At 42.4% G+C, this 11,865-nt stretch overlaps 1 protein-coding gene across 1 annotated transcript; it reads right to left on the reverse strand.

The window, feature by feature from the left end:
* Positions 1-2,129: 2,129 nt before the first annotated feature.
* Positions 2,130-11,453, reverse strand: mtnr1c (melatonin receptor 1C). Its single transcript, XM_030739399.1, has 2 exons — positions 11,141-11,453; positions 2,130-3,160 (listed from the first exon to the last, which is right to left on the reverse strand). Exons 1-2 carry the CDS (start codon positions 11,331-11,333, stop codon positions 2,295-2,297), a joined length of 1,059 nt encoding a protein of 352 aa, XP_030595259.1. The 5' UTR covers positions 11,334-11,453; the 3' UTR covers positions 2,130-2,294.
* Between the last annotated feature and the right edge of the window lie 412 nt (positions 11,454-11,865).

The following is an 11,865-nucleotide window of genomic DNA, read 5'->3' on the forward strand; positions in this document are numbered from 1 at the left end:
TCAGGCTGTGTTGAAGAAGAAAGTTGATCATACCAAATATTGATTTTCAAGCTTGTCAGAATTGTATAAACTCTGTTTTTGCTTTATATACTATATTTCCATGTGAGTATTTCCCATTTTGCTTGCAAAATGTAGAGAAATGAAGGGTCACACAAGACTTTTGCACACTACTGTAACTGTGTGTAATTTTGATGGACAGAGATTACCTGGTGATCTATTTTGTTTATGTGCCAGTGAGCAAAATCTGTAAATACATTTGAGAATAAAAAATCTTTGGTATTTGCATTCCGGTTGAACAGTGAAATGAGGTATAATTGGCTAATCAGTGTGATGTAGTCATCAACCTTTCTTCTTTTAGAAGCCTTCTTTTTTTAACCTTGTGTTTAAAAAAAAAAGTGAGACTGTAAGATGCCTTAGGAGACAAGAAGAGAAAATAAACAGCTTAGGTTAAAAAAAAAAAAGAGCGAGAGAGCAGGAAAAGGAGAGAATGAAGAGTAGAAGGTGAAAGGAAAAGGAAGAAGGGTGACCAAGCCATCCGTCTGTGACTCTTTGGTGCGGTAGTGAATGCTGTCATTTTCCCTCAAGCCCCTTTAGCCACTCATCTGTGGCTGACTTTGCACTGGCATGTGGGTTGCTTCTTTCTTCCACATCACAGACACTGATTTGTTAGCAGCAGAATTGAACAGTTTTGTGTCGTTTTGCTGCTGTGCAAGTTGACGTCGCCTGGCTCTGTAAGACGGCTTGAGTGCTGAGCCAACATCCCTCATGAATTCAGATTCGTACTTCTGCATCTGTAATCATCCACTGATGGTTTAATTTAGTCAGACATCAGGCAAGCCATTCAAGCTTAGCTGCCTCAAAGCACAGCAGAATACAAAAGCTGGACAGTGGATCTGTAGGTAAATGTGGATGTTTACAAATCCTGAAGTAGACATTGAGAATGTGCAATCTTTTTAATATTCCAGTAACAGTGCATCATATCAAAAATGTGTCACGTTGACATCTTGGAGCCTCCCTGTGAGGTGAACTGCTCAGGGTTTGTTTGCTGGGTGGAAGTTATGCTGGGAGGTTGTCAGAGCTCATCTTGGCTAGGGTGACATGTGCTCAGGCACCCTTGCACTATCACGGAACTACATCTCTTCTTTCCTGATGCTTATCAAGTCCCTTAGGCATTTTATAAAGAAGAAAGTGAGCTTTGTTTATCATCTGTTCTTCCTCATTGCACAATCTCCCCTATCCTTAAATCATTTAGGGTCTAAAAGGCAATGCCCGGGGCTTTGAACTTCTTAGTCAGATAGACATTTGAATGCAACAGTTGAAATAGCTAAAAACACAAGAGATCTGACGAAAAGCTGTGAGAGAATTTTTCAGACAACAAGGCATGCTTTGTTGTACTGACACACAAAACCATTGTGAAATTTGTCTTTTCCTTTTCCTCAGTTCTAACTGGAAGAAAAGCTTCCACAATTTTCCCGCTGCATCATCGCTCAGAAGATGAACCCAAGGGTGAAACAGCATCATGGTGAATTAATAAGCTGACATTCACAGAGAAACTGAGGCAGAGCTGTTCACTCACGCTGAGGGAAAAACTCTGAGATTTGAGTTAGACTGAAGCTGAAATGTGTTTCCGAATTGGCACCTGCCCCAGTTTTAATACTCTGAGTCACTAGCATCCAAATAAGAGCATTAAGTCTTTGGTAATTGATCCATAAAAGGGCTTCTGTTTAAACCTAAAATTAGATTAAGGACTCGACTGAAGGAAACAAACCTTAAGGCTTTTCCATCATTATTGCTGTATTTAAGAGCCCAAAGACACAGAGGTGATAGAAAATACATTTATTTCATTATCACCATGGTGCTGAAGTGCTCATAATTGTTCTGTGCAAATAGGCAGTGAGTCATTCTCGTACACGTGATTTGCACATGTTAGGATGTGGCTTAAAAAGCAGGTCCCCCAACCAAAGAACCTTAAGTGTGCATGAAAGATTTTAAGAAAGTAATTTTCACAGCTGACCACCATCTACAATCTGAATGTTTTTGGTAATTTGCCCTTTCTATACTTTTTTCCCCCAGTTTGTTAATATGTCGGGAAAGCCACAGTTGAACACAAAATGCTAATCATACAATCAGTGTTTGTTCTCAACAGGAGTGCAGAGTGTCCAACAGGCTGAAAGGAATATGATGGCAGCGGTGCTGTCTCCAAACACAAATGTATCTTTACAACATGAAAAAGATACAGATCCTGAAAAGGCACTCAGTGAATCATAGCACACATCCACTTCCCCGGTAAAAGTTCATACATCGACCTCTGCCACATTATTGTTTGTTACAACCGGTGAAGGCTTGCTCTTCAGTCCCTCTGTGGCACATCTTGAGGTTTCCATGAGGAGCAAACGTGGCACGCAAAGAGCGAGGAGAATCGTCTTGTACTCTTTACGGAAGTTTTGGTTAAGTAGTCCATATATGATGGCATTGAGGCAGCTGTTGAAGTACGCCATAAAGTAGCTTGTGACAAAGAGCCACTCGGGTATGTTGGGTGCAACTTTCGGAGGATTTATAGCTACAGCCAGGCCTATAAGGTTCAGTGGAGCCCAGCACACGGCAAACAAGACAAATACCATAAACATAGTCAGGAAGTTCCTCACATCACTGGGTTTCAGTTTGGTCCTTTGCTCCGGTTTAACTCGATGTTTCACTTGAATCACGAGAACCCATATCCTCATGTAGCAGTAGGACACAACCAGCAAAGGGATCAGAAAGTGAATAATCACCACTGAGATAGTATAGTACGAGCTAACAGTCTGGGCAAAGGTGCAGGAGTAGATGCGAGGGTCGTACTGCAGTGAGCCGACAAAGAAGTTGGGAATAGTGGCAATGGCGGTGAGTAGCCAAGTAAGACCTAGGTAACAGAGTGTATTCCTCAGGCTGTACAGACGATCGTAGTGGAGACTGTGGCAAATGTAACAGTAGCGATTGATGGCGATAGCCGTGATGTTAAAAATGGAGCCGATGACACTGATGCCCATGATGAAGCCACTGGCCTGGCAGTGCAGGTCACCCATAGTCCAGTCATTGTGGAAGATGGCTGTCAGGACCAGAGGGTATGGGTACAGCGCCACCACCAGGTCTGCCACAGACAAACTCACCACAAAGATGTTGCCTGAAGAAAAAGAAGAGATGATGAAAACTGACAAAATGTGACTAAAAGTGCAATTAAAACATGCAGTGCCCCCATCTTCAACTCCCATCTCTGGGTTATTCCTTAAATTGGGACAGTGGAGGCTTTACTGTGACTTTTCCTTGATAAATGATGCACTTGATTGAAAAACCATGATATTTCTCTTAAATCTAACCATGCAGTTTGAGTATTTTACCTAAACAAATGGTGATAGAAAAGCTAAAATCAAAAACCAAAGTCAAATAAAAGTGTATAAAAAGCAGAGACACAGGACTTGAACTACTGTCTTCTGGTTTTTGTGTATTCCCCATGTCAAAAAAACTTAGCTAGAGAGGTAACCAGACGCATTGGAAGATAATGCTAAAGGGTGAAGGAAATTAGTTTTTATGAAGTTCATGGTATATGTTTGCACTTACCATATGTACATTTATTTGCCTGAGAAACTTTGTCTTAGACTGGAATATAAACACAACTGATTAAAAATACACAAGTACATAATGTTTGGTGTCATTGGGAACTTGGTATTCTCACTGGGCAACGGTCAGCCACTCATGGAGACTACACAATGATAGAAATGGAGACTCCGAGGTCATCCGAGGAAGCAGCTGTTGAAATTCTCTGTTTTCCACATTTTGTTTTGTATAATGATGTAACCAAGATAGATAAGCTTTGACTATATGAAACTGTGAGCTGAAAAAGAGTGTGTGAGTTCTTCATGTCACATCCAGTAACACACTGGCATGGCATGCGGTTCTGACCCAGATTAATCTGTAAAACTGTATGAAAATGACTAATTAAATTTAATAATTGGACTCCTTATTCCGTTGTTTTGTCTCATTCCTGTTCGATAAACGAACACGCAGAAACCTAAAATATCCAATCAGTCAATCACATTGCAGCAGCTGCATGATTTGTAGACATGGTCAAGACAACTTGCTGAAGTTCATGCATTAGAATGGGAAACAAAGGTGATTTAAGTGACTTTGAACATGGCATAGTTGTTGATATCAGACGGGCTTGTCTGAGTGTTTCAGAAACTGCTGATCTACTGGGATTTTCCCACACAAAGGTGTCTAGGGCTTACGGAATGGCCTGAGAAAGAAAAAAATCCAGTGATGTTGATGGCAGAGGTCAAAGGAGAATGGCTTTAAGCTTATAATACCACTTACAACAAAGGTATGTAGAAGGACATCTCTGCAGAACACATCTAACTTTGAAGCACATGGGCTACGACAGCAGAAGACCACACTGGGCGCCACTGCTTTCAGTTAAGAACAGCAAACAGATGTTACAGTTTGGCTCGCCAGAATTGGACAGCAGAAGATTGGAAAAATGTCACTTGGTCGGCTGACCCTCAATTTCTGCTGCGACATTTAGCTGGTAGGGTTAGAATTTGGCCTAAACAACATGAAAGCACGGATCTGTCCAGCCTCGTATCAGTGGTTCAGGCTGGTAGTGGTATAAGGGTCAGGAGGATAGTTTCTTGGCACACTTAGTACCCTTTCGTACCAAATGAACATCATTTAAGCACTACCGCCTGCTTGAGCATTGTTGCTGACTGTGCCATGCCACAAAGCTCAGATCATCTCAGCTGGTCTCTAGATTTCAGTCCAACAAAGCATCTCTGGGAAGTTGTGGAACAGGTGATTCCCATCATGGCTGTGCAGCTGGCAACTGGCAGCTGGTGATCCTATCATGTCAATATGAACCAGCAATGCTTCCAGTACCTTGTTGAAGCTGTGCCACAATGAATTAAGATAAAGGGCGTCTAACCCTGTACTAACAAGGTGTACCTAATAGTGAGTATATATAGTTTTTATTTTAACAAATATTGGATGGTTTACCATGATATATCGTCTAGATAGTCATGTCCCTTGTAGCGACAAACTAAAACTGACATCAGCGCAGTCTAGTTTGTCCAGTACTTTGATTAAGCCCAGATTTAATTAATTTAGCTGCGTGTGAGCAAAACATTATCTCCCCATGGGCAGGTCCATCCCAATAATGTGTTTCAATCGGCCTGTTCTCACTGTAATGCTTCCTTGCTCCTGGGAAAAGGCAGTCAGATACTTAGAACACTACAGTTTAAGTGCATATCAACAAGGACATGGGTGGTTTGAGGGTCCGATTACATTCAAACATGTCCCTATTCTCCCGAGGTCAGTGCTGATTCTGGTGTGACGCTGGATCTCCTCAGATGACATGAGTTATAGAAAATGACATGTGATATTGTTACAGTGCAGCTGTTCTGGGCGGGGAAGAATAAAACAATAAATCAACTTGTAATGTCAGATAAGAAGATAGATAACAAGGACATACAATGGCCCCATAACGCAATTGTGTTGGTCTTGGAAAATAAGCATTAATGTCCGAAAAGTTTTGAGTAAACGTTGCACAATATAATCCATGTAAAGTTACGACAGCATAAACAGTTTTTACAGCCAATAGTCACAGTTTACTCATCTTTTTTAGAGATTAAGTACTTTAGTGTATGATAAATGCTCGGTGACAAGTTGAAGCTTAAGTTACATAATGCTTGTCATGATAACCAAGCAGTTGGCTGCTCTTGCATTACATCCCTGATTAAAAAATAAATTACATATAATGATAAATATCAGACATTGACGTGGCATAACCGCCAACTTCTGAAGGTTTTGTGAATTGTGAAGGAACAAGGCTCTCCCTCCCTCAGACAACAGCTGAAACAACAGCGCTGATTGGCAGATAAGATGGAAATGGATTTGAAACACATGTGGCCATCAATCCGCATTCAAAGCCTGTTCTAATCTCTGCACCCCAACACGGCTACATTACGTTGTTTAGCAACCAGTCTAATTTTATTTCACTCCATGAACTTTATTCACATGGTGTACTGATGAAGAAGATAGCAGATAGCAAACCATTATAAGTTTCGTGACGAAAATCAGATTGTTGATTTCACAATTTACCACCGACCTGGGTTTTTAGAGACAGTCAATTTCCAAGTCCCTAAAACAGCACCAGCCATCGCTCAAACCTGCTGGGATAAAAATAAAAGCATTTGTTCTCCATCCTTGAGTCAGCTCAGTGGGCAAATCTGTCAGACTGCATTTGCGATGCTCCCAGTGCTCGCTGTGTGCATTTGTCATTGTGCAGAGGTTTGATTCCTCGCTGACATCACACGGCTCCGTGTTTACTGTGTGCGCTGGCTGGACGGGGCATGCTCCAGCCGAGCTCACTCTGGCTGAACCCTCTCACTCGCTTATCGTCGGGAGGATGAGGTAAGTGCTAAAACACCACTGAGAGGATTGCTGTGAAGTGGCCAGATGACTGTCTTTGTTTTGTTGGCATCCATTATTCAAACACTGGATGAACCATTACCTCTCTCCGTTTAATTAACCGACTTGGCCGGCGATGATGCTCACCACAAACAAACCCAAAGCACTCAAATGACTGCTGTATCAAACAGAGATATTCTCACACGGATACAAGAATGGAGCAGACATCTTTGGGAGCTATAATTATCAAGTGTTGAATAGAGCTTAACTTGAATGCTGATTGGTTGCAGGCCATGAGGGACAGCTGACACGCAGCCTTTAACTTGTCTGACACCACTCGCTCAGTAGTGATCCGACTTTGAAGAGTACTCGCACAAAACTGTCAACCAAGCGAAATGTTGCATCAGATTAACTGACTCTTGTCTCCTGAGAGCTGAGTGACCACCCAGTGAATTTCCCCAGTGTGACTCTTGTCATATTTTCTGGTGAATGAAACATAAATTGAAACAGCGCACCGCAGAGCGCAGTGTGAGCGAAAGATATTTGTCCCCGCTTCATTCCAACCGAGTGACTCGGAGTAGTAAAACAATGTGGGAAATAAAAAAAAGGGAGTTAAGCTGGAGCAATACACCGTTATATTATGAAGATGCACGCGACTGAGATAAACAAACCACAAGACAAAACAAAAGGCTGCCGGCCGAGTCGGTTTTCAATCTTACTGCTTCCATGGCTGCTGCACACGTGAATCTCCAGGGTGCGTGTTCCGTCAAACCCACCGTCTGTATCCCATCACTCTCACTGCTCAGACTGGAGACTTGACTTACTAGGCTTTAATTCATCCGGCTGTATTTATACACTTTTCCCTGAATCCAGCTGTCACCAGCACAGTGCTTATTACTACAAGTGCACATCCCACATATGATTGCATTCGACTTAGTAAGTCGTGTTATAAATAAGTAAGAATAACCTTTTGGCAAGGGCATAAGCACTGATGAATTAGTAGTGGCGACTTCATGACCTCGTGTTCATGGGGCCAGGGAGTTTTTTTCTCTCTCTCTCGCTCTCTGAAGCTTAACATTAAACTGACATGAGCTGCCTTTTGGTGATGCAGCCTGCTATGAGCCTGGTCAAAACCATCATTGTCATCATCAAAGCCCATCTAGCAATCATACCCCATATGTCTGAGATAGGAAAATGCAACTGCCTGGAGTTTAAAACAAAAAAAGAAGAAGAAGAAGAAGAAAGGATCATCAGTACACAAATATTGTCTGGTGCAACAGGATTTCACTTATTAAACTCAATACCTGAAAGGTAGGAGGGTGAAATATGGTAATTTTATAGAGGAGCCTCCTCCTGTCTGGGGTGGATGAGTTGTGAATATGAGACTACATTTCCAGGTGTGGCTTAGTTAGATAATAAGAATCTAACAACACCCTGTGACTACACTGGAAAACCTAATGTCATCTACAATTTATTATTTTATTTTTTTCCAGGGGTGGGAAAAAAAAAGACATTTAATGGCGCGTGCTAAGTGATATTCCCCATGGATCTGTGCTGTCAATTTAAATCGGCTTCTGGTTTGACTCACTCAAGTCCACTGACTCAATTAACTCACCCCGACCTCCATGCACCTCACCCTGTGGACGCTGCAGTTTTTTAGGTTTTATTCATGACTGTGGAATGACTGAGGGGATGCAATGCATGATTTAACAAAATTCAAGTCCATCTTCAACTCTTACACACCTCACGACCCAGAGCTCCCGACACAGCAGGGGGGCAGACTATACATGCCTATGCACACATGGGATCTTTGGAATTCTCTTTCCTTTCCCCATTTTTTTCCCTGCCTCCATTTCATCCTTTCCTTTTTCTGTCTCTCCTTCTCTCTCTCAGTCTCTCTCTCTCTCTGCACTGCACTCTTTCTCTCTCCCGACTGCATTTTGTGAGTGTATTTTTAGTATGGTTAACCCCAGTGGGAAAGCGTAGTGTTAACACCCCCATTGGCAGTCCTATAGTGCCCATGCTCTACACTTTGAGGATTCTGCGGATGCATCCTGTTACATTTGCACACATGAAAGACCCTGCAAACCTGATACAACTGGAACATAAGGTACCAGTTCTCCCCAGATGTATCAAGATACTGGGGCAATGTCACTTGGAATACGAACCAGCAACTACCAAATGTTTTCTTGTGCATGTTTGTTTGTTTGTTTGTTTGTTTGCTTGCTTGCTTGTTTGTTTGTTTGTTTGTTTGTTTGTTTGTTTGTTTGTTTGTTTGTTTGTTTGTTTGTTTGTTTGTTTTAGGGGGGAGGTGCGTGGGGGATTAAATGGTGGCGAGTGAAGGGATATATTGAGGGAGCGTGCAAAGCGAGTGTGTTGAAGTGAAGCAGAGCGGAAAGGTCCTGCTGCTGCTGTGTGAGGAAGCAAACCAGCTGTCTGAATAATGTGTAATGGAGAGATGAGATGGGATGTTTTCGGCAGTCCGCCTGACACATCTATATCTGAGCGTGTGTTTTATATATTATACTTCTTGTAGGCCCAAAGAGTGATGTTGCATTATACTGTGCATACCGGCCCTGCACTAAAAAAGCCATGTATAAAATAAACCGATTTTTATAGCCAGCGGATCTTCTACAGCTGTTCTTTAGCTGTGTCCATGCTTTCCTTTTGGAAACTGTACAATTAAACATTCATACAAAGTGAGTCAAACCTATAAATAGCTTGTTAAGAACAGAGAGGAGATTGTTGATAGGCTAACGGCAGCAACAATTTCAGTCACTTAAGGACACACTTGGAAAAAAAAAAAAAAAAGAAAAGCAAAGCGATAGCACGGTAGTCTCTAAGCTTCCACTGGAGTTTCAGGTTTCTATTCATCCATGCTAACAAATGGAACACCACAACTCTGGGGAGGACTCGCGTGTGACTGGATATGTCAGCAAGCCCAATTAGAGCAGGAGAACAGTGACATGAGGTCTGCAATCAGTGGACTGTGCACGGTCCACCAGCCCAAGGTAGACTCTTGAATAGGCCATTTACTCCTGGCCTGTTGTTTGAGACCAGTGGACTGCGTCATTTTTTACCAACTAGATAATCAAATTATTCTCTGGGATCCTTAACTTCTTGCCAAATGCCTTTCGGCTGATGCACACAGGAGCAAAATGGGTGTGTTATGTAATGTATTTGAAATTGTAATTAAAGGCTCATTATGCCCAACACTTGCTGACCTAATCCCGCTGCCTCATTAGCATGTTCTCATTAGCATTAGTTGTGATCACTGATCACTAAGTTTAGTGTTTTTGCTGGAGCAGAAGGCGTTCTTGACTCTACTTTCAACCGCGGAGCTGCTGGGTATAATTGCCAGGGTGCACACTGCTTCCTCTGCCAGACCTTTGAGTTCAAAGCAGCACAGTATCAAATGCACCTTTTCTTGTGGCTCTCAGATATGTTGTCAGCCTCTGCAAGACATCTCCGAAAAACACATCTCAATGTTCTGTTCCGCGCTTTTATTTTTAGTAAGGAAATCATGGGATTTGGTCAATTAAAGTAAAATGCGCTTCTGTGTTTCTTTTCAGTGGAGAAGAACATATCCATGCATCTGTTGCACAGCTACTTATTATGCATTAAACCCTGTAGGGCTTCAGTAACTTTAATGCTAAGGCTGTCCTGTGATACAGCTTTTTCCAGTTTTATTTATAGGGAGACACAGAAAAAAAAACGCAGTGCAGTTATGACTGCCAACATTTACTAACAAGAGACTATTATTTGTCATCCAAGAAGGAATAGGACTAAGTCATGAGAATATCTGTGCAGCTTTTCTAAGATTTTCATATGAAAAGTTTCATGATCTGACTTCAGTATGTTGATTAATAATGAGAAAATGAAACCCCAAACAGAAACAGTACTGCTCCCTGGTGCATAGATGAAAAGGCACCTTGAAAAATACTGATGCACAAAACACAAAATGCAACTAATATTTTTTTTATAGTCCCTTGGTTCGTGAACACAGATATTAGGAGACAAACAGTGCCAGTCACTAGGAATGACAGTGGCTTCTCAGTGGCCATTAGAAAACGCAGGCTACAAGATAAAAGGGGCAACTGAAAGATAATGCTACCACTGCCGAGGAGGAAAAGGGACATGGAGCTGTCCATGATAAATGGACCTTCACTCTGCTTTCTGAGTATTTCAAATGTAGCTCACAAAGGATGGGGTTGTGTGTGGCATAAAACGCATACAAAGGGACGCAGAAGCTGCACAGCAGTGTCTATCACCTTGGATTGCTCATAACACCTGATATAAGGAGGGATATGATTTATCAGGGATGGAGAAACCAGCAAGGTTAAAGCCAAATGGGGGAGTGTGTGTGTCATTATTTATGAGAAGATATGAAAGCAGGCATGCAAGGCTGTGGAAACTCTATTACAGTGAGACTGGAGGTCCACTTCAGATAGCAGTCTGCTTGTCAAACGGGCTGCACGCACATTACATAATTTTAGTTATGAATGAAGCGAGGCCAGAAGACTGAATTTCATACCGTGGCTCACTGAGATTGAAGTTTTTTCTAAATCCAGCTGCTAAAAAAATTCAAATGAATTGTTTTGGAGTAGTTATGATCAAAATGAAGAATAACTTTTGCCGCCCTGTTGGTCCCCCCCCCCCCAAAAGTATCAGTTTCTGCACAATAAACAAAGTCTGCGTGTCTCACCTGCATTCCTTAGCTTTTTGTTCCTGTACACGGACAGGATGACGAGCACATTGCCCAGGATGTCTACCACGATGGTGAAGATCAGCACGCTGGCCAGCGCAGTGGACACTCCAGCCGAGGTAGCGCTCAGCCCGCAGTCGCTCTCATTCCGCAAACAGCTCGAAACGTTCACATCCTTCTCCTCTAAATCCATCTCAGTCCTCAGGATGCAGCTGCCATGGTGGGCTTACTAATGTTCAGCTAAAAATAATGATTAAAAAAAAGTGCAAACCAAAAACGCAGAAGGACTTTAGGGGAGGGAGTCTTTAACTTCTTGGCGCATGAAGCCACACACCTCCAACTGTGGAGTAGGAGGCTAAGAAGACGTGAGTCCTGACATGATCTTTACAGTAGTGACACGCTTTACGTGCGCCCGGGGGAAAGTAAGGAGGTGAGAAAGACTGGAAAAGCTCGTGTTTCACCTCGGCGCTCGGTGTGGTCAGTCACAGAGGCTCCTGCTGCGCGCCGCTCCATTCTGACAGGAGAGCTCGTCCAGAAGGCATGTGAGCACTCTCCTGTGCGTAATGGAAATGCAGAGCTTACAGACAGCAAAACGGAGTCTGGTGGATTTGAGAGCACTGAGAAGAACCCAACTTCCGTTCAACTTAAACAAAAAAAAACAAACAAACAAACAAAAAACTGTCAGATTAATTATGATCTGTTTAAAATCTACAAATATCCGCTGT

This window comes from Archocentrus centrarchus, chromosome 10 (assembly GCF_007364275.1).
Source record: "Archocentrus centrarchus isolate MPI-CPG fArcCen1 chromosome 10, fArcCen1, whole genome shotgun sequence".
Classification (NCBI taxonomy): domain Eukaryota; kingdom Metazoa; phylum Chordata; class Actinopteri; order Cichliformes; family Cichlidae; genus Archocentrus; species Archocentrus centrarchus.